This window comes from Labeo rohita, chromosome 1, assembly GCF_022985175.1.
Source record: "Labeo rohita strain BAU-BD-2019 chromosome 1, IGBB_LRoh.1.0, whole genome shotgun sequence".
Lineage (NCBI taxonomy): Eukaryota > Metazoa > Chordata > Actinopteri > Cypriniformes > Cyprinidae > Labeo > Labeo rohita.
In genome coordinates, this window is record NC_066869.1 from 23,959,793 (window position 1) to 23,985,569 (window position 25,777).

Here is a 25,777-nt window from a genome sequence, read left to right on the forward strand (position 1 = left end):
AATCGCTGGTCTCCGCCTACAGTCAGCTGATAGATTTGTAGAAATCATCCAGCCACTATGAGAAACTCAGTTAAGCCTTTGGGATCTTTTACATTAAAAATGACACTCACACATGCATGTGTGAAAGATGTATGTGCCGCGCACAAGCCCTCATGTAGTGCCTCTTGCTTTCCCTGTTATGATAAACACACGCACCTATTTTAATATAGACCATCTTATTATATCCTCACAACACAGATTCGCTCGGGCGTTCTATTTTTTTCCTCTCCTTCTCTCTTCTACACGTACTATTACTCGTTGCACCAGGCTAAAAATATCCACCCCAGTTCTGGACATCCCAGATGCTGACATCACTAGTGGGACTGTATGCAGGATTTGCATGGGATGATTGAGAAGAGAATGAGAGCACGAGAGAGGGAGGGATGAACGAATGGCGAGCGATCAGGCCACAGAAGTAGGACTGCAAGCTAACATACTGCATTAAAGTGAAGATTCTGCATTGACCCCCATTTGAAGCAGCGTTCGTTTATAGTCTGTCCTATATAGCGATATTTGACCTTTCCGTTGTGTAGTAAAGAACGCTGGTCTCCATTTTGCGCCAGGCCTGAAGGATACTAACAAATCCTTACAGTAACATGGAGGGCTGTGCATATAGTATGACTGTATCTTCATTACCTCTGTATTCAGTAAATGTGCTCGTAGTAGTGTTGCCTATGGAGTATACGACTGTGCTTCTGGTCTTCAGATGGAAGTGGGTCAGCAGAGAGTCTGGGCCTAGTCTGAGGGGACCACCCTGCACACTCCGCTCTACCCCCCCTTCCTCTCTTTTCGGTTATAGCTTGGACCACTATGCTGCTGAGAGTCAATGCCTTGTGGACTTAAGAAAGTAGTTATAGCTTGAAGTTTAGTGTAATACAGCTATGTGTTTCTTTTGGTGTAGATCGATTCGCTGGGTTGCAACTTTTTGATCTTCAGAAATTATGAGATGAGAAGAGGAAACTCTGCTTGAGCGCTCTTAAGCCCAAAGTATACTTCGGCTTTCTATATTCTGGCGCTGGTTAGCGCACTGTCCGAGCGATGTAATTTTCGTCATCAGGACGTCTGCGCACACCCTCCACGCGCAGCCCAATTTTTCTCTCTGTGTATACAACAGCGCAGGCGCGAGGTAAATGTTGAGACAGGAAGTCCACTAGGTGGAACTGTGCTTGTGTCGAACTCCATCTGTGCTCATCAATGGCGGAGTGTATTTTGAAAGCTTTGTTAACATAGGGAAAGAAGTATACCCAGGCCTTTAGGTTTGTCCAGTTTCATCAAACTACGTAAGTCCAAAAGTTTGAGATTTTAGTAGAAATCTGGGATATTTAAAGGGGACACTGGATGCTAAATTCACTTTTACATTATGTTTGCATATAAATTGTCTTAGCAGTGTGTAGACACAACCACCCTACAATGAGAAATATTCATTCACTCCTTTTTTTAATCCCCAAAAAACCTAAACAATCTCAGTTATGATGATGTCATACTGCACAGGCCCCACCCACGACTGCTGATGGACTGGATATATTGGATAATAATGTTGCCATTATTGCATATATGTTGGGTGTGATTTTTCAATGTAAACAGTCACAACAGTTTTATGTACATTACACTGTTTACACATTTACGAGCACGTAACCCAGCCCCTGCCCCTAAATCTACCATTTGTCAATAAAACAGGATATAACAGTCAGATACAACTAGTCATAGTTTATTCAAAAAATATTAATATTCCAAGTCTTCTGATGCAAAGTTACTGATTTGTGAGAGGAATTGGTTTTGAAATGCCATTGGCTCTTGTGTGTCTCGTGACCAATTCATTGCGTCATGCTACGATATCTTTTTGAATGAGATGTGGGCGCGTTAAAGAAGGGGCATCATTTTCAGCGATTAAACGCCGCGCATTGATAAGTGACTATTCTGTGCTTTCAAAAATGCTAGTAAAGGTGTACCTTGAGCATCAAAATGTGATGCCAAAGGTCCTGACCAAGTGTCAATATGTGACGAGTTGTGAACAGTACTTTTGACAAGGTAAGGTGTTGTTTTACACAATCATTGAGATATTTTAATCAAAGTATGTTGTAGACATTTCATGAAAATCCTAAAAAATCATACCATCTTGTGGAAAATGGGTATCCTAAGTCCCCTTTAAAGTTTAGCTTAAACCTGTAAATAAACAGTAATTTTTTTACACCCTTTTGTCGCTACATGTACATATGCATTTGGCTAACTATTTTAATGTTATTACTAACAATAGAAAAGTTGTCTATTATTAATAATAGAAAAGCATACACTATAATATATTTTTCATATACAGCTAACTTACTTTATTTAGCTGTTCTGTCTAATAATGTATTAGACAGAACACAAGAGACAATAAACTATCAGAAATGGGGAATGGGATCTCTGTGCGCTCAGACGCTGACATTCTCATCACTGTCAAAATAAAAGCCTGGCACGCCGTAAAAATAAAACACAAAATAAATGTATTGGTCAATGCCTTGGCTGATATATATTGGTTTACACATGAATTATCAGTTGATAGCAGTGCAAAACTTTTTGCAGCCATGTTTTTTTTCCCCAAAAAACTCAAACCTGTACATGTAGCTAAGTGTGTTCCTTGATTATAATATAAATTGCTTTGGATAAAAGTGTCTGCCAAATATATAAATGTCAATAAATACAGAGCTCATAACCACCACTGATGCTTAGTTCTGTCTTTTTTCTATATTTCACTCGTACAGCGGTTTCTTGAAAAGGGTTTGACTTAAAATCAAGATTATTTGTAAAAGGCATTGGATTACTTGAATTGAGTTATTTATTAACTGGACAGTGTGTTTACAGTCACTTCATGTTTCATGATTGATTACTATCCGATTGGATATACACATGTACACTTGCTCACATAAACTTGCCTCTGCAAACTGATATACTGTAAATCCAATCTACTCCTCTTGTGCTATGCAAATGTTGATGATGCTAATAATGCCAAAATTTTCAGTTGAATCCTTGTTCTTGCCCTATATGACAATTAGTGTTTACGTTTTGCAGTGGCACAATCCATGTGTGTTCTCCATGACTCACTTATGTGTAGTTATGTTTAGGAAGAATGAAGTTTACCTATATGGCCTGACTCAAATATATCCTGGAGGGCATTTACACTTGGTCTTTGCATGAGCAGATGTTTTAGGATTTCTGTTACCATTTTTCTGTCAGGATGGCTTGCTTTTGGCAAGGGCTACTCTCGCCCTGGCTAAATTTGGAATCCGGTGCCATAGCATCTGCCTCAGAGAGAGATATCTCAAAATATTAGGATCGTAGGTTTTTATATATGCTTTATTTGTGGCTGTATGATGTATGATTTTTTTATAGAGGGCTCAAAGCATTTAGAGATAATATCCAGAATGGTGTTTAGTCTGGTCTACTACATGTATAGTTCTTTCTCAGTATCTTATGACCTGTGCGTAATTTGGGTTGTTCAGGGGGCCGGTTTGAACTCTGTTTTAGCACAAGTTAGCCAGACCAGTCAATAGCATAACGTAAGCTGCCATTGATTTCAGCTCATGGTGACCTTGGCTGCTAATAAACAACAACAACAAAAAAAACGTAATATTTTGGTCCAAGATTTCACATCCATATTCACTAGCATGTTGACACATAAATCCAATGTTTCATAGCTAAAATGTTACTAAAATAAATTTCATATGCTGATTATGGCACATGTCGCAGATTTGCAGGATGAAAGTGTGTCAATGCAGTGGAGTGTAGTGGCCAACAGTCTGTATACACGCTCAACTGAGGCAGTGCGAGGCTAGGCTAGCTACAGCAGCGCATTAACCCTGCTGGCCTAGCGCACACAGTGCTTTGCATCATCAGACTTTTTTCACTGGTGTAATGCTGAATGTATTCCACCTAGTTTACATGTAATGCCTAGACCCTCAGCTGGAGTTTAGAAAGCATAAAAGAGAAGCAGAATGTAGAGAGGTAGTAGCTCTGAGGAGCTCTTTTGTTGGAAATAATGCTGCTAACAACACTGCAAACTAGTATTAGTGAATGCTCAGCATTTTTTTAAAAGCTGAAAAGGAATTTTGCTAACATTGATTATAGTTGTATGTTGAAAATCCTGTGTAAATTAGTCAGTGGTGTATCATGTTTCCAGAACAAATACATGCTTTGCACGCATACTTACATACTGAACCTCTTTAAAATGTATGATTTTGCAGAGATTGAGTCTGATATTCTATACTGTAAAAATGTCATTTTTACAGAAAAAACAACTGTCTTATGTTACTGTGATGACAGTTTGTCTTTGTGTGTAACACCCTGCATTGTGTCTACAGTATTCATTCATTTCATGGACAGCCCACTTATGATTCATTATGTGGTTCGATAAGTAGATATTAACATTATTTCACTTGATGAAATATACAGTTATAAGTTATAAAACATACAGGCACCATTATGGTATCCCGTAACAACTGAAACACTGTCAGCAAATTTTTATGGTGAATTTCTGGCAGCCGTGGTTGCCTTTTTTAAACTTTTTTATACACTACCAGTCGAAAGTTTTTGAACAGTAAGATTTTTAATGCTTTTTAAAGTCTCTTCTGCTCACCAAGCCTGCATTTATCTCATCCAAAGTACAGCAAAAACAGAATTTTGAAATATTGTTACTATTTAAAATAACTTTTTTCTATTTGAATATATTTTAAACTGTAATTTAATCCTGTGATTTCAAAGCTTAATTTTTAGCATCATTACTCCAGTCACATGATCCCTTCAGAAATCATTTTAATGTTCTGATTTGCTGCTCAAAAAACATTTATTATTATTATGTTGAAAACAGAAGAGTAGAATTTTTCAGGTTTCTTTGATGAATAGAAAGTTCAGAAGAGCATTTTTCTGAAATAGCAATCTTTTGTAACATTATAAATGTCTTTATCATCACTTTTGATCAGTTCAAAGCATCATTGCTAAATGAAAGTATTCATTTCTATAATTTCTTTCCCAAAAAGCTTTTGAATGATATAGTATATGATATTACAAAAACTTTTTATTTCAGATAAATGCTGATCTTTGAATCTCTCTATTCATCAAAGAATCCTGAAAAAATGTGAATATTGATAATGATAATATAATAATAATAATAATGTTTCTTGAACAGCAAATCAGCATAATGATTTCTGAAGGATCATGTGACACTGAAGACTGGAGTAATGATGCTGAAAATTTAGCTTTGATCACAGGAATAAATTACATTTTAAAATATATTCAAATAGAAAACAGCTATTTTAAATAGTAATATATTTCAAAATGTCACTGTTTTTGCTGTTTTTTGGATCAAATAAATTTTGGCTTGGTGAGCAGAAGAGATTTCTTTAAAATCATTACTTACTGTTCACAAACTTTTGACTGGTAGTGTATTTTGTGTACAACCCTGGAGTTTCTCAAAACTGATTCAGTTACTAATTGAGACCTCAATATTCCCATCTGTTTGTAACTTAATTTAAATGATTAAAAAACCGAGACTGAGAAAATGATTGGTGGAACATTAAACTACTTCTTTTACTCAAATGACATTGGTTTAACAACCTCTAACAAGTTTCCTGCTTTGCTTTTGACTGCCAGCTCAAAGTATGTATGTCACATGGGCCAATCCACTCACATGTCCTAAAAATGAATTGAAAGTGATAGGTTATATAGCTGTTTAGGACGATTATGATTAACTTGTGCTTGGGTGAAATCTAAACACACTCGCATATGGTAATACATGTTCTGGCTGTTCCTCCCCACCCAGAGAGGCGTGTGTAGGACGAGTACTTTTAAAGCAGTTATCTTCACCCACCATTTTCAGACAGGCTGTGAATATACTGCTGATGTAACCAAGATGTTTTCATCCACATTGAGGGCTGCTTTTTACAGGCATTTGTGGTGCACTCTGACGTGGCTACACATAAACAAGGCTTAAGTCTGTCCAACAACCTGTTTTAGTCAGTCTGGTGACCTTAATCCATTACCTACCCATCAAAAAGAGAGAGAGAGAGTGTGAATGTGTGTCTTATGGGTGGAGTTGAACTAGTTTGAAGCTGCTGGGCTGCCATATGGGACGTGATGTAATTCGTGGGCGTGCTGAATGTGTGGGAGAGGGTGACTGAGATACTATATTGATTGATGTATAGAGATGTCATATGGTCAGTGGATTTTTGTAGGACGTACCCATAGATGTTGGCGTTAAAGAGATAGTTCACCCGGAAATGAAAATTCTGTTGTTAATTACTCACCCTCATGTCGTTTCAAACCTGTAAGACCTTCATACATCTTCAGAACACAAATTAAGATATTTTTGGTGAAATCCGAGAGCTTTCTGACCCATAGACAGCAACGCAACTGACACGCTCAAGCATGCGTGGTACTGTCATGAATGCGTATCGAAGACTGACAGGGAAGAGAAGACATTGTTGAATAAAGTCATTATTGTTGTTTTCTCTCTGCACAAAATGTATTCTCGTAGCATTATAAAATTAAAGTTGAACCACTGATGTTACATGGACTATTTGATCAATATCCTAACTACGTTTCTGGGCCTTAAAGGAGTCATCTGATGCTAAGTTCACTTTTACATGTTGTTTGAACATTAATGTGTGTTGGCAGTGCCTGTACAAATCTACCCTATAATGATAAAAATCCATGCAGTGGTTTTTAATTAATCTGTAAAAATAGTATCCCCTTTTTCAAATCGAGCCATTCTCAGATGCCTGTCGGTGTGACCACTCCCACGATAGTTGATTGACATGAGCGTCTTACCTAAGATCAGCTGTAACAGTCCGCCCTCTTTGTTTCGATGTCGGAGCAGGGATGTAAGTTAGACAAGAATATCTCCGATTGAGGTGTTGTGTTGCTGGATGTAATAATGAACGTAGTGGTCGTCATTTACTCCCGACGTCTGAGCCGCTGAAGATGCAGTAGATTACGTTTGTTTGTGAAGCGAATGCGCCTCCCGATCTACATATATCCGTCTATGTTCGCACAAATCATTTGTGATCCAGCTTCACTTACAGCAGAAGTGAGTATAAGGATTTTTTTATGAATCTTTGCAATCACTTTTCCTAATAACGTGCTAGTTAGCAAGTTTAGTGGCTAAACACGGCTAAATGCGGCTAAAGTAAACAGGCTCGTCTCTCCACAGAGAGAAGAGAGGGGTGGGGCGAGCAGAGCTCATTTGCATTTAAAGCAACCTCGACCAGAATGAGATGATTTTTGCAGAGCTGATTTTGGCAAGGTAAAAAGGGTGTTGTTTTACACTACCACTGAGAATTTTTAACCAAAGTATATTATAGACTTTTTATTAAGACCCTAAAGAATCATATCAACTTGTGGAAAATGGGCATCCGATGACCCCTTTAAACATGGTAGTTGTGTTGTTGTCTATTCAGGGTCAGAAAGCTCTTGGATTTCATTAGAGATATCTTAATTTGTGTTTTGAAGATGAAGGAAGGTCTTACGGGTTTGGAACGACATGAGGGTGAGCAATTAATCACAGAATTTTAATTTCTGGGCTATCCCTTTAATGAAAAGTTTGTGAGAAAAACACACTGCCACCTATTTTTCATACGTGATTTGCAATTTCAGACATTTGGCTGAAAGATTTTGTTTTGCACTTGGCTCTTGATCTGCACCTCAACTATTACAGCCCTTCTCAGAGTGAACAGCACCACAGCACAAGTGGAAAGCATGGCCTATACAATAGGGCTCCAAGGGTAGTGCTGGCCACATTTGGTGTGTACAAGCAAACACTTTTTTTCTGGTTTGTTGTCATGGAGACGGATCTTTTGTGTCCTCTCTGACAAAAAATGAGGTCACCTCTCGTTCAGTGGGCAGCTGTGAGGATTTAGGTAAAGGCTCTCTCTCTCTTTCTTTCTTTGTTTCTTTGTACTTTTTTTAGAGGTAGAGCTAACAAAGTACAAGATGTACCTGAGCCGAGCAACAATCTGATTGCAATGAATTATTGCATTGTTTAGATAACCGTAATTCATCATATTTTCCATTTTGTAGTCCTCGTCAGTCGTTTAAAGTTTTATCACGTGTGTAAACTTACTTATCCACTTCATATTGGATACATCTTGTCTTGTCTAGGGAAGCTTTGCTTTCCTAACAAGTTTCTGTGTTGTTTAGCAAAACAAAAGGATACTTTCTTTTTAATGAGCATATTTGTTCACCTATGTGTGTGAATTCCATGTTTAATTTCATAAAACAATCTAGTCTTAAAATATACAAGGCCACAAGCATGTGTTTAACATATCAAATAGTTAACAAATCTGTGCCCCACTGAACCTTATTCACTCACTCCCACTCATTGTTTACATCATAGATCACCAAGGAGATTAGTCAGGTGACCAAGCCTCCATCTTCTCTGAGTGTTGGTGTAGCGCCCCTGAGTTGATCGAGCAGGTTCAGGTGCCAATTAGGCTAGAAAATTAGCCTTAATTTCTCACATTGGATCAAATAATACAGTAATTCAAATCAGGCTTGAGATGGAAAACTGGTATTTGGATAAGCATTTGTTAAATATTTAAAACGTGTTCAAGACAGAGTGACAGCCTTAGATGAATAAAAGTTAGGAGATTTAATTAAAAATTTAGCTGAGAAGAAAACATTTCACTCCTGTCCTTTTCCCTCCGTTTGGTTTTGGGCATTTTGGATTCCTGCCTCCATCTAGTGTTGCCTCAGTTAAACTTCTACCTGAGTTTCATAAGGTTATGATGGTGAATCTAAGGTTAAGCTTGCGTCTGTTTCCCTTTTTTCCCCATTGTTGTAAAGCCTGCATAGTTAAGCAAAATTAATATTAAAATTTATATTAGTAGAATAATTTTTAAACTTAAATATTTTGAATATTTTGAACTTGAATATTTTTTTATTTTCAAATAAAAGGCAACCCATAGTGAGGAACAGAACGGTTCATTGAAAATGCTAGAAATATTTATTCTTTAAAGGAGAAGTCCACTTACAGAATTGTTTTTTACAGATAATGTGCTCACCCCCTTGTCATCCAAGATGTTCAGGTCTTTCTTTCTTCAGTCATAAAGAAATTATGTTTTTTGAGGAAAACATTTCAGCATTTTTCTACATATAGTGGACTTCAGACGATCCCAAATGTGGTTGTAAACGATCCCAGCCGAGGAAGAAGGATCTTATCTAGCGAAACGATCGGTTATTTTCATAAAAATAATACAATTTATACTTTTTAATGTCAAGTGCTTGTCTTGTCTTACTCTGCCTGAACTCTGTTTTTGTTCCAGTTCATGACAGTTGGGGTATCTCATGTTCTCCCTCAACTTCAAAATCATCCTATATCGCTGTTTTACCTTTTTTGTTAAGGGTGTTTGATCTTCTTTGCATGTTCACTTTGCAAAGACTGGGTCGGTACTTCTGCAGCAATGTAGGATGATTTTGAAATAATTCTTTTAGTTGAGGGAGAAAGTTCAGGCAGAGCAAGACAAGATGAGTGTTTGAGATTAAAAATATTTAAATGTATTTTTTTTAAGAAATAACCAATTGTTTCGCTAAATAGTAAAACTGAAGCCGCATTTAAACTGCATTTAAACTGGAAGTTTAAACTCAGGGCACCATATCAGTCCATTATATGGGGAAAAATGCTGAAATGTTTTCCTAAATTAAATTATCTGTACATTTTTGTTTGGAAGTGGACTTCTCCTTTAAGAGTATTCTGGGCTTATAGATCTGTATGGGTACCAATCACCCAACAGTGCCCTAAAAAGTGGACTTCACAGGATTTTCAGACATTTTATGTGAGATTCCAGATTTCCAGCTTTTTCCAGACATTTTAACTTTGAAGGGCACTACAAATGGCATAAGGAATATATTCACATCAGTAAATCATTTCACAGGAAGTGGAGAGGGAAATTTACCCAACTACTACTACTGCTTCTACACCAAATTAGGATCAATGAGTTGAGGGTCTAACACTGTTAATTACCTTGATTCACCTTAGTTCACCCAAAAGTGAAAATTCTGTCATTACCCTCATGTTGTTCCAAACCCGTGAGACCTTCATTCATCTTCAGAACACAAATTAAGATATTTTTGGTGAAATCCGAGAGTTTTCTGACCCTGCATAGGCAGCAATGCAATTACCACGTTCAAGGCCCAAAAAGGTAGTAAGGAAGGACATACTTCAATACTTTCTGTGCACAAAGAAATCAAAAATAACTATATTCAACAATTTCTTCTCTTCCGTGTCAGTCTTCAGTGCTTGTGTTCACAAGAGTAATTGATGACAGAATTTTCATTTTTGGGTGAACTATCCCTTTAAGTGTGGTTTCACAACAGTCACTTATCACTGAATTAAGAGATTTTATGTATAACAGATTATCTTAGTTTAAATACTGTATGTAACAATACATATCTACATATACCCCCTGCTGAGTATGTGGTGAACACTGCATAGGGATCTTGTGAACTGAAATGCTGTCTGTGAAGGCCTGAATTAAATCCAACCATCTTTTTAATGTAAAATAATGTACTTGAGACTGGACTTTTCGCCAGCTGTGTCAGTCCACATTACACTATCATAAATAGTTTTGCTTATGCCATCTGGTGAGTTATTAAAGATCCACAACACATTTCAAACAGTAAAACTCAGCACTGTTTTCTATTTTCCCTGCTTATATAGCAGCAAGTAGCCTTGTATTATATTGTTAAACAATTTTAGAACATCTGAGACATTGATTGTAAGTTATAACACGGTAAATTATCTCTCATCTCGTGATCTCATCTTTACTCTCTTTCTTCCCTCCTTCCTGTCAAGTGCTTATGCCCAGTGGGATGACGTCACCTCAGAAGTGCAGCCATACAAGCTAGCTTGCTTAAAGACTAGAGTGCGTAATGTAACAACATTTGTGCTGCCCATCGCCAATTTTTGGACAGAGGGAGAATATTATTCCTCAAGTACTGTAAAGGTTAACTTTGTTTTAATTGTTTGCGGTCCCAGAGACCCCACTGCTGTAGGTCTACACATGCAAATATTAATAGGATACGTATATCAATAATAGTAATGCTTTATTTAATAATGGTGCTTTTATTAGGTTCTCTTTTCTTTTTGTCTGGTTGAATCAAGTTTAAATGGTTTATCATAAGATTAGTCATGAAGTATTGTGATGTGCAGTATGTTTATGAGCTGGTTAAACAGCCTTGGAGTCTCTCATACCCTAAACAGAACAGAAGGATTTTTTTTTTTTCATGAAGCATAAAGTTCTTTTGTTTGTTTGTGCTATTCATAGTCCTGTTTGAAATCATAGATGTCATAGCTGTCTGTTTCCCATGAGTAGTGATGATGACCAGGCACAGATGGAATCAGCAAACTTCTGCATTTTCTGCTCTGAAATTTAAATAGAAGACATGTGGAATGGATTTAAACATAGTAAATGTTTTAGTGCTATACTCTTATTCATAGTTGGAAGAATAATAGCCATACAGTTTACAGTCAAACCAAAACTTATTCACCTTCAACATTTCTCACATTATCACAGTTCATTCGCTATAGTTTAGAAAATGGTAATAAAATATGACAAGAACTCTGTGTCAGAACAAATTCATCTTAACAATGTCAGATAATTTTGATAGAAAGGTATGTAATGTATTACAGTCAACCAAAAATTATATTGTTATTATTATTATTATTATTATTATTTTATGAATACTTTGTTGACCACTTACCAAGCAATGCTTAATTTTATTCAGTCTGTGGTGTAAAAAGGTCGCATTAGCAATAAAAAAAACACATAAGCTAAACATGGTCAGGTCAAAGTGTCTGAATAAATTTTGGTCACAAATTTTTATCAATTTAATTGATAGTCCACTGTATGAAGAATTTTTGGGTATGATATGTCACAGTTTTTCTATGAACTATAGTGTCCTACACCCACTAGAAAAAACAAATCAAAAATTATATCTGGTGTCCGAATAATTTTTGACTGTATATATTTATAGTATATGTAAAATTTTTATAATGGTAAACATTGTAAAACACTGTGCAAACAGTGTTATTATGTAGGGGTCGACTGATATGTGTTTTTCAGGGCCGATGCCGATACTGAGTATTACAAGTAGACCGATAAACAATATTTTACACCGATGTATATGTCTGGTGAAAAATGTTAAATATATGTCAGAATAAAAAATAACAAGGGCTCTGACAAAAAAACTTTCTTTTAAATGCTTTTCAATTATTTTATCCACAAATCTGCTTTGAAAATGACCAATAACCATAAAAGTGCCGAATATCTGTGCCGATAATCAGCCAGGCTGATAATCGTCGACCCCTATTATTATGAAATGTTATTACAATTTCTAATAGCTGTTTTAATATATTTTAAAATATAATTTTATTCTTGTGATCACAAAACTGAATTTACTTTAGTCTTCAGGATGTTGATTTGACACTCCAGAAAGGTTTCTTATTATCATTATTATTATTTATTTAGTATTATAATTATTTTATAAATCTGAGTAGTAAGTAAGTAGTAATCTTAAGTAGTAACCTTTACTGCCGTTTTGAACAATTTAATGCATCCATGCTTAAAAAAAACTCACTGACCCAAACATTTGAATTGGCATTTTTACTAGTGGGTGCAGAACACTTTAGCACACCCAAAAATGGTTGTGTAAATATTGTCATACTAACAATCATTTTTGGTTGATTGTAACCCATTACACATACCTTTCTATCAAAGTTATCTGACTTGATCAATCACCATTTTCTAAACTATAGCAAATAAACTGTGATAATGTGAGAATAAATTTTGGTTTGATTGTATAGAAAATCTACATAATCAACTCCATATTTGTGAATAAAGGACGATGTGTGTATAAAAAAGATGTTATTTACCTAAAGGGCCTTGTGTTTGAGCAGGTTTTGCTTAGTCTTGCAGCCAACGTGCTCTCCTCAATTTTTCATTAACAAGATTGAGTGTGAAGCACAAGAGCAGGAATGGAGACAGGAAGAACAGAAAAGTGGGTGCTGGAGAGAGAGAGAGAGAGAGAGAGAGAGAAATCCTGGCGTAGCACACATCTGAGGAACAAGAGAGAGCAACTGGGATGCGTTGCCATAACAACGAATTCAGCAGGCCACCTACTAGCTTGTGTGTGTGTGTGAGACAGAGGAGAGGGTAGAGCAAGCAGATATGTGTGTGTGTGTGTGTGTGTGTGTGCCAGTGAGCAGTGCTGGAGGAGAGTAAAAAAAAAGGTGTGCATGAAGCTTGCTTGTGATTGGTCACACCTCTCCTGTCTTTGTGTGGAGTGGAGCATGTTGGGTAAGTGTCCATCGCCAGAGCCGCCTTTTCTGATGGCTGCAGCACAGGAGTAGAGGGAGGGGTCTCTCTGCGTCTCCCTCCATCCTGCTCTCTCTTTCTCTCTCTCTCTCACGTCCTCACACCCGCGATCCTCCCCTACTAAAGTAAAAACAATAAAATTCATAATGGAGAGCAACTGAATTTAGCTCTAGCATGCTGATACCTCACAAAAACAACGCTGGGCTAGCAGCCTCCCCAGCAGTAACTAATGCTCCGTAAGTCATTTAGAGGGTTACGAGTAGCACGTTGCTGTCTGTACCGACTCTGCTCGAACAGTGAGACGCACAGGCTAGGATTTGAGTGATGGTCCTTTGCCTGCCGTATATACGCACACACACCAGGAGAGCAGCAGCTCCGTGTGGATGATGTCATCCTATCTGCATCCTGCAGTGTTAGCAGCGCAGCTTCAGACCCTTTGTTGCCCTTTACGCTATACTCGGACCAGTTTTATGGTTTCTTTTAGCATGGCGAGCTAAAAAGCGAAGCATAGCATAATCTTTAAAGGTTAAAGGAGTCGTTCAGGCTTACAGTGTAATCTCGGTGTAAAACATATGATTTTTCTTAAGATACTTTGTGGGAATACACATGAACGGATACTGGTTTTAAAGCTTTTTTGTTCAAGATTAGTGTTTTTAACAGTTTAGACTTCAAGTGTATCATTTATGATTGTTTCAGCAACAGTGGTTATGCATTGTATTTCTCATCTCATCCCCCAAATTGGAATTCATTTTAATATGAATAACTGTATAAATGATCCATAATAATATTCAGCCATGGCTTGGACAATGCTGACTCAGTTCTCACCTCATAGTGTTTGTAACTTTTACAAAGGGAATACATGGAGTTTATAAGGTGTGTCAGACAGTACTGTCATATTTCATTTGCAAATAATGTAGTGAATATGATTTCTTAATAATGAGAAGGACAACAGTGGGTAGTTCTTTATTAAAAGTCATTCCACTCTTTTCCGACACTCTAGAGTGGAAAAGTGAAGTATAAACTCTCAGATGTATTATGTGATATAATATGTTTGATTTGCTCTGAGTTGTGCTTCTAGTAAATCCAATATGCATGGGTGTTTTTTTGGGATCAATATTGACGCATGGCCTGGGGTCTTTCTGCCTACGCAGGCAGAGGGGCTTATTGCTGAGTCGTCAGTATAAGGTCACATTTGGCAGCACGCGATCACACACCCTGGATAACCTTCACGCTACTGTTGTGACCGTATAGCATCTTGAAAACTCCTCAACACCCTTCCCTGGCCTCAAACTCCTCCTTTTTCCTCTCTGTTTTTACTGGTGCCAATTTAACGGATTAGTTCACTTCCGGAATAAAAATTTACTCACCCCCATGTCATCCAAGATGTTCATGTCTTTCTTCAGTTGAAAATAAATTTTTGAAGAAGGTTTTTGAGAAAAACATTCCAGGATTTTCCCCATATAGTGGACTTCAATGGGGATCAGCGGGTTGAAAGTCCAAATTGCAGTTTCAATACAGCTTCAAAAGGCTCTACATGATCTCAGCTGAGGAATAAAGGTCTTATGTAGCAAAACGATCGGCCATTCTTGCACTAGCTCTGCAATGCGTGTCTACGACTTCACATATTACTTAATCATGTTGGAAAGGTCATAGGTGGTTTGTTTTTTGTCTGTGTACTGAGGTTCAAAAACGTTGGGTCGATCTCATTTTTTCCTCCAACTTCAAATCATCTGACATCGTTGTTTTATCTTTTTTTTGTTCACTTTGTAAACACTGGGTCAGTATTCCCACCTGCGTCATGTATGACCTTTCCAACATGACTATGTAATGCGTGTTATGTAAGTCGAGCTAGTGCAAGATGAGCATTTGTGGTTAAAAAGTATATATGTTTTTTTTTTTTTTACAAAACGACCAATCGTTTTGCTAGATAATAGATAGATCATGTAGAGCCTTTAAAGCTGCATTGAAACTGCAATTTGGACCTTCAACCCATTGGCCACCATTGAAGTCCACTATATGGAGAAAAGCCTGGAATGTTTTCCTCAAAAACCTTAATTTCTTTTGACTGAAGAAAGAAAGACATGAACATCTTGGATGACATGGGTGTGAGTAAATTATCAGGACATTTTTATTCTGGAAGTAAAGTAGAAGTTTAATACTGTTGGAGACATCAATATAAGTTTTGTTATTTGTTTGTGTTGCATTAAAAAAGGTGACTTTTAAGGACCAATCAGTTGCCAAACAAGCATGTTCTGGTATAGTAGGACTGAATATTATTTTGTGTGTGTGTTTCTCTCTAGGCGATGTATCTCCGATCAGTATGTCACCCATCAGTCAGTCTCAGTTCATCCCACTGGGAGAGATTCTGTGTCTGGCCATCTCAGCCATGAACTCTGCCCGCAAGCCTGTCACACAAGATGCGCTGATGGAGCACCTTGCCACCTGCTTCCCAGGTAGCCCTCCAGACACACTTTTGAACACACACACACACACACTTGAGTGCTGTAAACACCAACAGTATTTTATAATAGACATAACCACATTACGTTTTGCATATGCAAGTGTCATTATAACATTATAAAAAAAGACTTTCAGTTTTATTGGGATAATCCTGATCATTAGAAAAAATTGTGCCGGATAAATTGCAGTTTTGCACAAGCTATGATTATTTAGTTTCAATATATATCTGCTGAGATTTTAGCACTAGGTCAAATCCATAATGAGTGTTTTTTTAGGCAAGGTTTTTACAGTAAAGAAAGATATTTTTGATTTATAGATGAAAAGGAAAATATTCATACACTATCGCTATCAAAACTACCTTTTAAAGAAATGTTTTTTCTATAATACTGTAATTGTTATTTGTGATTATTGTGACTGTTTTGGAGTAGACAATCTAAAATGATTCTCTACATTACTTAGTATTATTTCATGTTGCTGGTGAAAATAAAATGAAAGGAGTAGTTCACTTCCAGAACAAAAATTCACAGATACTGCACTCACCCCCTTGTCATCCAAGACGTTCATGTCTCTCTTTCTTCAGTCGTAAAGAAATTGTTTTTTGAGGAAATCATTTTAGGATTACTCTTCATATAGTGGACATCTATGGTGCCTCCAAAATGCAGTTTAAATACAGCTTTAAAGGGTTCTAAATGATCCCAGCCAAGGAAGAAGGGTCTTATTTAGCAAAACAATCGGTTATTTACTAAAAATAAATTACAATTTACATACTTTTTAACCTCAAAAACTCGTCTTGTCTAGGTCTGCTTGAGCTTGTTTTTTCCAGTTCAATAGTTAGGGTATGTCGAAAAACTCCCATCTCACTTTCTCCTCCAACTTCAAAATCATCCTACATCGCTATTTTACCTTTTTTGTAAAGGGCGTTTCACCTTCTTTGCACGTTCAATTTGTAAACACTGGACTGGTACTTCTGCAGCAATTTAGGGCGATTTTAAAGTTGGACGCAAAAATGAGATGGGAGATTTTCGACATTCTCTAACTGCCATGAACCAGAAAAAAAACAGTTCACGCAGACCTAGACAAGATGAGCGTTTGAGGTTAAAAAGTATATAAATAGTACATTTTCTTTAGAAAATACCCGATTGTTTTGCTAGAGAAGACCCTTCTTCCTTGGCTGGGATCATTTACAGCCCTTTAAAGCTGCATTTAAACTGTATTTTGAAAGTTCAAACTTGCGGGTACAATAGCAGTCCATTATATGGGGAGGAATTCTGAAATGTTTTCCTCAAAAAAATAATTTCTTTATGACTGAAGAAAGAAAGATATGAACATCTTGGATGACAAGGGGGTGAGTCCATTAGCTGTAAATTTTTGTTCTGGAATTGAACCACTCCTTTAATAATGACACTATGAACTCAGTTTCAAAAACATTTGAACAGAAACTATAACATTAGTATAAACTACATTTTTTGCATTCTTATTTGCCCCAATAGCAAAACAACAGCAACTACAAAATCTACAATAGCATTTCTATGATTTTCTAAAAAAAAAAAAAAAAGAAAGATTGATAACGTTGGTCAAAACAGAGAAAGATATCAAATTTACCATCACTCCCTCAGCCTTTGTATTAGAAACATTTAGCAGCGTTAACTAGTTTTCTATATATATATATATATATATATATATATATATATATTTAAACCATTGCCAGATTTAAAATGTTTATAATTGTGAATCGTCATCATAATCGCAGTCTGTGAAAAAGGTCTATTGTACATCTTACGTTGCTGAGTTCTGTTCAGAGAAATCAGTCAATCAAAGTGCAAAGTGTGCAAACTTCACCTGAATAGAGTCTGTCTGCATTCCCTTAAAGGAGTGGTAAAAAAAAGAAAAAAAAAAGGAACAGAGGCTCTAGGTTGCGTCATGTTGGTATGGCAACTACCACTGTATGATGTAATGGCAGGCAACACTTAACCCTGACTAGTTACAGCTTATCTGCTCCTTTATCCGTTGTGTGTGTTTCTGTGATTGAGTGTTGAAAAGCTGATTTGGGTGAAGTGAGGACTTGAGTGCACTGAGGACACCATGTACCCTGTAGTGCAGTCTACCCTGTTGGTGCTCCTTGTCTGTGAGTTACAGGCAATGTTTAGTTATTTTACACACGATACTAAACTAAGAGAGACATTCACAGTACCGAGTCATACCACCGCTCTCTCTGTGAGTGTCTCGGTAAGTCAACCGTTTTAATTGTATAATAATATATTCTCCATATAATATATTGCTCCATCAAGGTTGGTTGTCTTACAGTAACAAAAAAGACCCAATTATAATTGATGATTGATTGACTAATCAACTCATAACAATGAGTTAATTGATTGTTGGCATGAACTTGTGATAAACAGTTTCTGTTGTCTCACATCAATAACATAGTTGAAGTTATACAAGTATTCAGGTCGACTTCTTAGTGAACAGTTAGCTTACCTTAGGCTTATTAGTTACAATTTTAGTCTAGCTAATGTAAAATCTCTAACTAAACCTGTAAGAAATAATTTTTGTATTAAAATATTTAAATATAATTATTATTTTATTATCATATGAGTTCTAATGAAGGAGGGGCCTTTGGTAAGTCACAATGGCAGGTTTTGTCTTATTACATTGAGGGGCTTACAGACTTGATGATGAAAGATGAGGTAATGACTGGCGCGTTGTGATTGGTGGTGACATAAATCAGCAACCAGTGCTCTTCTTTTGATTGGCCTTCTGTAGTTATTTGTGTGATCGCACCTACTCACGGTTAATCCTACTTTTGGCACGTCAGAGCAGTTGTGGATAATGCTGACATCAACATGAACCCACTAATCTGCTACTCCCCTCTCCTCCCAACCTTTTTTCCCACTCTATTTTTCACATCCAAGTGTTTGCCTGTTGAGCTTTTCTTTTAAAAAATTAATTAGTATTGATAATATATTATAATATCACAAATGTTAGCCAAAAAGAAAAAGTTGTGTCAGCACTTACATCATGTTAGCGCTATGAAAACGATTATGAAATTGACATCCGGTTGTGTTTTCTTTAGGTGTACCCACTCCGAGTCCAGAGATCCTGCGGCACACGCTGAACATGTTGGTACGGGAGAGAAAGATCTACCCCACACCAGAAGGTTACTTCATTGTTACACCACAGACCTACTTCATCACCCCATCCCTCATCCGCACCAACAGCAAGTGGTACCACTTGGACGAGCGGCATCCAGAGCGACAGCAGCAGCAACAACAACAGCAGCAGCAGCAACAGCTGCAACAACAGCAGCAGCAGCAGCAGCAGCAGGCGCCACCTCAACAGCAATGCACATCCCCACAATCTGGAACCATCACTCCCTCCACCTCTGGCTGCGTACGAGAAAGGCCTAACCCTAAGAACCACTGCGACTCCTACAACGCCTACCGCGATGAGGTGCCCAGCATTCATACCTCTACAATTCAAAGAAAATCCCCAAAAGAACCCAAAGGAGATCCCCCTTCATACCCCCAACCCCCACCCCCTCCACCTGCCATTCAGCACCCTCCTGACCCCGCCGACAAGAGCAAGAGTATGACGGCCACCTTCTCTTACAAGACAGACACACTAACCAAGAAGAAGGAGGGCAGCGGTGGGGGCAGCAGCGAGAGGCAGTCCAAGAAGTTTGGGTTGAAGCTATTCCGCTTGAGCTTGAAAAAGGACAAAACCAAACAACTGGCCACCTTTTCAGCACAGTTCCCTCCAGAGGAGTGGCCCTTGAGGGACGAGGACACACCGTCTGCCGCAGCAATCCCTCGTGAGGTGGAGATGGAGATCATCCGCCGCATCAACCCAGACCTGACGGTGGAGAACGTGGCCCGTCACACAGCTGTCATGAAGCGGCTGGAAGAGGAACGAGCTCAGCGCTGCAAGGCCAGCTCCTCCGCACAGCACAGTGCCCGCAGTCGCCGTAGCCGAGGCCACCGGCGTGTGCCGCACGGGAAGTCGCGTTCGCACAGCAAGACGCGGGCTTCTCGGGGAGACCCCTCTGAGGGCTCCAATCTGGACCTGCCAGCAGTCAGCCTGGAGAGGGACTACCGTTTTTTCAGTCACTCTCTGGTACGCTCGCCGAGAGAGGGAATGTACACGGTGGAACGCAGAAGTGGTGGTGCCTACCTTGTCCACAGCAACCCCAACATTGCCGAGTCGCACTTTCCTGTCACCCCGGAGTGGGATGTTTCGGGGGAGCTTGCAAAGAGGCGGACAGAGATGCCTTTTCCTGAGCCCTCACGTGGGACGTCCCATTCTAGAGTGCACCGGAGCCACAGCCACACTCAGGACCGCAAGTCACGCAACGAGCGGCCCGACAAGGCTAAAGAGCGATCACGTTCTATGGACAACTCCAAGGGCCCGCTGGGAGGTGGGAGCTCCACGCTTGGCACAGCCGAGGACTACGATCGCAGTCCCGACGACAGAAGCCGCTACTATACCGACGACGGGACGCTGAGGGCCTCCTCTCAGAAGGCCCCACACTACTCGTGCATCATGTTTTCTGCTGCCAAGTTCAGCTCTGAAATGTCTGTACCTGATATGGGCAAAATGAGTCTGGACGAATCGAGACTCTGCAGCCCTCTAGAACGGAACAAGAGCAGGGACAGCCTCCCAGCCTACAGTGACCTGAAGGCCCTGTCGCCAAAGCCTTTGGCTGATGACTACTTCCAGTGCAATACATCGAATGAAACAATCCTTACTGCCCCGCTGCCTCTGGGCAAATCTGACCACGACACTTTAACCCCATCTGACGGAATGCGCAAGGGCTCTCCAGCTGACCGGCAGACGCCGCACCTCACCTCTCCTCACCCCTTGGAGGACTCCTCCACCAAGGGGCACAACGGTTCTGGCAAACCCACACCGAGCCAGACGCCTGAGCCTATGCCCAATGGACGTTTGATACAGCACCAACATAACACTGACCCAGGGGGTGGGGGAGGTGGTGGTAGCACTGGTGGCGGGGTGGACAAGAGGAAAGAGATTTTTAGTAAGGACACTTTGTTCAAACCGCCACACAATGTTTTGACTGTGAGCTATGTGGACAGTGGCTACTCAAAGTCAGGCACTTTGCGTAAGACTCCGCACATGAAATCATCCGAGGTCCTCGATACTCTGGAGACCCAACAGCCACCCAACTCCGCCCCTCTGTCTGCTTCTGCCCCGGCACCTACAGGCACAGAACAGGGTGCTCCCTCCACATCTGAAGCTGCTTTTGACTATTACAACGTGTCAGATGATGACGATGAGGAGGAGGCAGAGGAGGCCTCCCATAAAGAGGCCGCCCCGACAGAAGCAAAGGGGCGGGCAGGGGCCGGAGACGGTGGTGGAGGTGGCGGGACCATGCAGTGGTTACTAGAACGGGAGAAAGAGCGGGATTTACAGCGAAAGTTTGAGAACAACTTGACTCTGCTCAGCCCTAAGGAGAGCGAGAATAATAACAGCCAGAAGTCGGCTCACTCAGCACGGCTGGACAGCATGGACAGCAGTAGTGTGACTGTAGACAGTGGGTTTAACTCCCCTCGGTAAGTACTCACTTCATAGACAGAAGGTGCTACGATATTTGAGCGTATTTTGTCAATTATTGACCATGAACAAGTGTTCAATGCATCAACTAATTGCCATTCATCCTTCTTACCAAAGAAATAAGATGATGCTCACCAGAACACATAAATTGCTAATATGTTAGTATCCACTTCCACATCCCGCAATATGACATATTGATTTCCATAGGTCATTTATTATGTCTATTACAATTTTTGATGTTTGGTTTAAAGCACATAGTTGCCATAGGGCCCATATAATTTATCCCATCTTACACTATGATGTATGGCATGGTTATTTCCCCTTTTTCTTTGCCAAGGCCACAAACCAGCACAGACAGCCTTTAAGTGGGTTTCCCAGGGCTGTGTATGTGTTAGCAGAAGCCCTTTATGAGTGAGAGGGTGAGGACTTTTTTCAGCTGCTAAAAATAGACCCCTTGTGTCTGTATGACTCATTCAGAGGGATATGGCAGGGGTAGAATAACTGAGAGAGCCTACATGTTCAGCACATGTGCTGCCTCTACTCCTTACAATATACTCTAAGAAAACTCCATAAAAATACAGGCAAACCATATTAATATGAAGGAATTTTCTTTATTGATTTTTCCCAGGTGTTTCACCCGTACTTTGAATTGCACATTACATTGTGTTGTATTGAAAGGTTGAGGGAAATGTCTGATACCTAACAGAAACAGATTTTTTTTTCTTGCAGTGTAGTGCACATTTGTGTTGTAGCTGCACTTTGCTGATCCACGAGAGTGTAAATCTACAGCATTTGGGCTGTTTACTTATTTTGACCTAATAATGACCTCATTCTTTGACTGATATGTCAGTTTGTGAAAAACAACTTTTATACCGAAAATACCAGAGAAAGCCTCTCTATATGGACATTTGCATTGTCATTTAACACTGTATGTAAGTACCAAAAATATATTTTATCAAAACAACTCATACTGCTAATGAAAATGTTTTTTTTTTTTGTATCCTTACATTTGTAATGTTTGGAAAATTTGTGTAACGCCATGCATTTTACTGTCTTTTTCTGATGATAATAGTAATAAGCATTGAATATACAGTAGTTGTGGCCTAGTCACATTGTGATGGAGCTACAAAACCTACAAGACAAACTGTGACAAGTCTCTAATTTTATGACCCCCAGCAGTCCCTTCATGCACATACACACACACACACACACACACACACACAATCATTCACTATTTTCTGGATGACTCATCACATTAGCGATGATGTCATTTCACAGCTCCTGGAAAAACACCAGCATAGCTCTTGTGCATAGACACAATTTAGTTTGTGATTGATGTGAGGTAGTAATGCAATTACACTGAGTGGGATATGCAAAAAAAACCCTGCATGTTTCTCTGTACAGTACTGATGTTAAATACATTATATCTGAGTTTAATCTTTGTATTTAAAGATAGTTTTCCACAAAAATGTATTTGTTTACTTAAAGGGATAGTTCACCCCAAAATGAGAGTTCTGTCATTAGTTGCTCACCCTGATGTCCTTCCAAACCTGTAAGACCTTCGTTCATCTTCAGAACACAAATTAAGAGAAAGAGATTTCTGACCCTGCATAGACAGCAATGCAACGGACACGTTCAAGGCCCAGAAAGGTGGCAAGGACATGCGTCGTGGTAATCTTGAGAACACGCACCGAAGACTGACACAGAAGAGAAAAAATTGTTGAATAAAGTCATATTTTGTTTTCTTTGCGCACAAAAGTATTCTCACAGCTTCATAACATTACAGTTGAACCACTGGGCCTTGAATGTGTCAGTTGCGTTGCTGTCTATGCAGGCTCAGAAAGCTTTCAGATTTCATCAAAAATACTTAATTTGTGTTCCAAAGATTAACTAAAATCTTACGGGTTCGAAACGACATGAGGTTGCAAAATTAATGAGGGATTTTCATTTCTAGGTGAGCTATCCTTTAACCTTGTGTCATTCCAAACCTGTATGACTAACTTTCATGAGGTATTTTGATTATTATTTTTCATATAATTACAGAGAATTACAGTGAAAGCTTCAAGCGTCAGAAAACGCAAGACACAAAATCACAATGAAAGCATCACTAAATACTTGTGAACACATTTGCTACTTCTCTGTTGAATGCACTATAGAGAGCTGTGAAGATTTTCACTAAATAAAGCTTCAAATTACAGTCCTGTTTCTTTCAACACAATCATATGGACCTCTTTTATAATAAATTTATGGTGCTTTTGTGTCCATTTTGAATTTGTAAGCTTCAATATCTGCTCATTGTAATTTTATGTACAAAAGCAGGAAAACTTCTTCAAAATTTCTCCTTTTGTTTTCTGTGGAGTACAGCCATACAACATGAGCATGAGTATATGATTATTTAATATTTTGTCAAACTATGGTTGCCTGTCAGCGCTTCTGGTTTAGTTGCTTGAACATATTGTTGTCATATTGTCATAAAGTAGTAGTACATTGTTTTTGTACAGCCAAACAATCCTGCAAACCAGAGTGAAGCCATTGGTAAGGGTGAGGTTGTGTTTACGCTTTCTGAAGACTTTTGTGATGGTTTGTATTGTTTCTTATGCCTCAAAATAATGAATCGGTTATCTTGTCTTAAACTCTACTTTTTGTTCTTTCCCTGTCTCCTCCTCTCTCTGGTCATTTTCCCACCTCCACCACTTTCTCAGCACACGGGAAAGCCTGGCGTCCAACACCTCGAGCATTGTAGAGAGTAACCGGCGACAGAATCCGGCCCTAAGTCCAGGCCACATGGGTACCACCAGCATCGGCCCCCCATTCAGCTTCCGTGCAATCCCAGAGCCCCCTACCACGCAACCTGAGAAACTGCAGAAATCCCCCAACTGCCTTGCCTCCATCACCAGCGTCTGACATGGGCCCATCTGGGTTGACGTAGGGTCAGGGTGATCTGCAACGTTGGGGTGCCTAAGTGCAGGAGGTTGGGTGACTCCCTCCATCAAGCACCTCGACTACATGGGGACTGTTAAACCCACAGGCATGGCTTCCAGAGACTGTTCCCACAGCATAAATGGTCACTGCAAAAAAAAAAAGAAAAAAAAAGGAAAAAAAAAAGGGAAAAACACGGAAAAGGAAATTTCTCATCATAGGATTTACCTTAACAAGCAATTAATCAGGAAATTCTCCAGTCGGAATCAACCGTTATTTTCAAAATAGGCTTGAAGTAACTGGTAATTTAACAATGTTTTGTTTTCAAGAGTATTTTTGTCAGTCACAGATTAGAGATCATCCAGCCAATGGATTACGTTTGCACGCATTAAGAAATAGATGCTGATGTGCAGGTCAAAGGTATTACAGATTTGTGATATTGGAATGCAGTACAAGTCAAAAAATGAGGCATAAAAGCTCTAATCTGAGCAACATCGAATTCATGGTTCATAAAGTTGTATAATATTCCTAAAAACAAATACATTTGTCATGGCACTGTTAGCTACATTGGTGACACGATAAGAATCATACTCACATGCTTAATAAAACAATACATAGACTGAATCAGTGGGAAAAAATGATCTCTCGTCTGAAATTAAAGTTTTTTTTTTTCATTTTGAATAAGGACTATTTTTTTTAACAACCCAAACGTATTGTGCATACAATTACTTTGTATGCACCTTTACGCTACGTAATGGATTTACCTGTTTCATTAAAGTTCATATTTAATCTCAGGTCATGAATAGTTAACTCTCCTAAGAAGAGGTAAAAACATCAGTCAGTCTGTAATCATGTTTCTGTGGATCGTTTCACCAATCTTTGTTTCTTAAGGGAATAAAACACTCTCTGTAGACAAAAACCTAACTGATTTCAATTGAATTTTCACCTTGGTTTAATTCAGATGTACATTCTTTTTATTGCTATTCCCTTTTGAAATAAAAACAGGTGTGTGTTTTACGCCGGTGTGAATCCGATACCTAGTCTCATGAGCCAGGACACTTGTGGATGTCATTGTTGGTTTGGAAACATGCTTGTCTTCTGTGTAGCTTGATGGCTTTATTTGTTGTCACGAAAGAAGGAGGATGTTGGAAATCGCAATGGCGGGAACACGGGTGTTGCGTCCAAAACACTCCAAGGAAAGCTCATACAGTTCTCTTCCTTTGGGCCGGTGGGATTCAGAGACTAGGCCCTTTTGCTGCTCTGATAAAACCTTTATTTTCAACGATCTTCTTACTTGAGTTCAATCCGGACCACTATGGTGTTTTATTTTCAACCTTTTGCTTGCTTTCTTGTTTTCCTTTGGGAATTGAGCTGTTTTTGATCATTACTCAAATCATGTTCTTGACCTCAAGGTCAACAGATGATATGGTTAAAAATTCTGCCCCGGC

General features: G+C 38.9%; 1 protein-coding gene across 2 annotated transcripts in view; it reads left to right on the forward strand.

Annotated features, from left to right (window-relative positions):
• stox2a (storkhead box 2a) overlaps positions 1–25,022 on the forward strand; it is a 54,899-nt gene extending 29,877 nt beyond the window's left edge. For both annotated transcript variants that reach the window (XM_051099077.1, XM_051099150.1), the window contains exons 2-4: positions 15,683–15,835; positions 18,916–21,409; positions 24,113–25,022. In XM_051099077.1, the coding sequence (XP_050955034.1) occupies positions 15,683–15,835; positions 18,916–21,409; positions 24,113–24,314 (2,849 nt within the window). In that variant the 3' untranslated portion in view covers positions 24,315–25,022. The remainder of the gene's footprint in view (positions 1–15,682; positions 15,836–18,915; positions 21,410–24,112) is intronic.
• Positions 25,023–25,777: the final 755 nt, after the last annotated feature.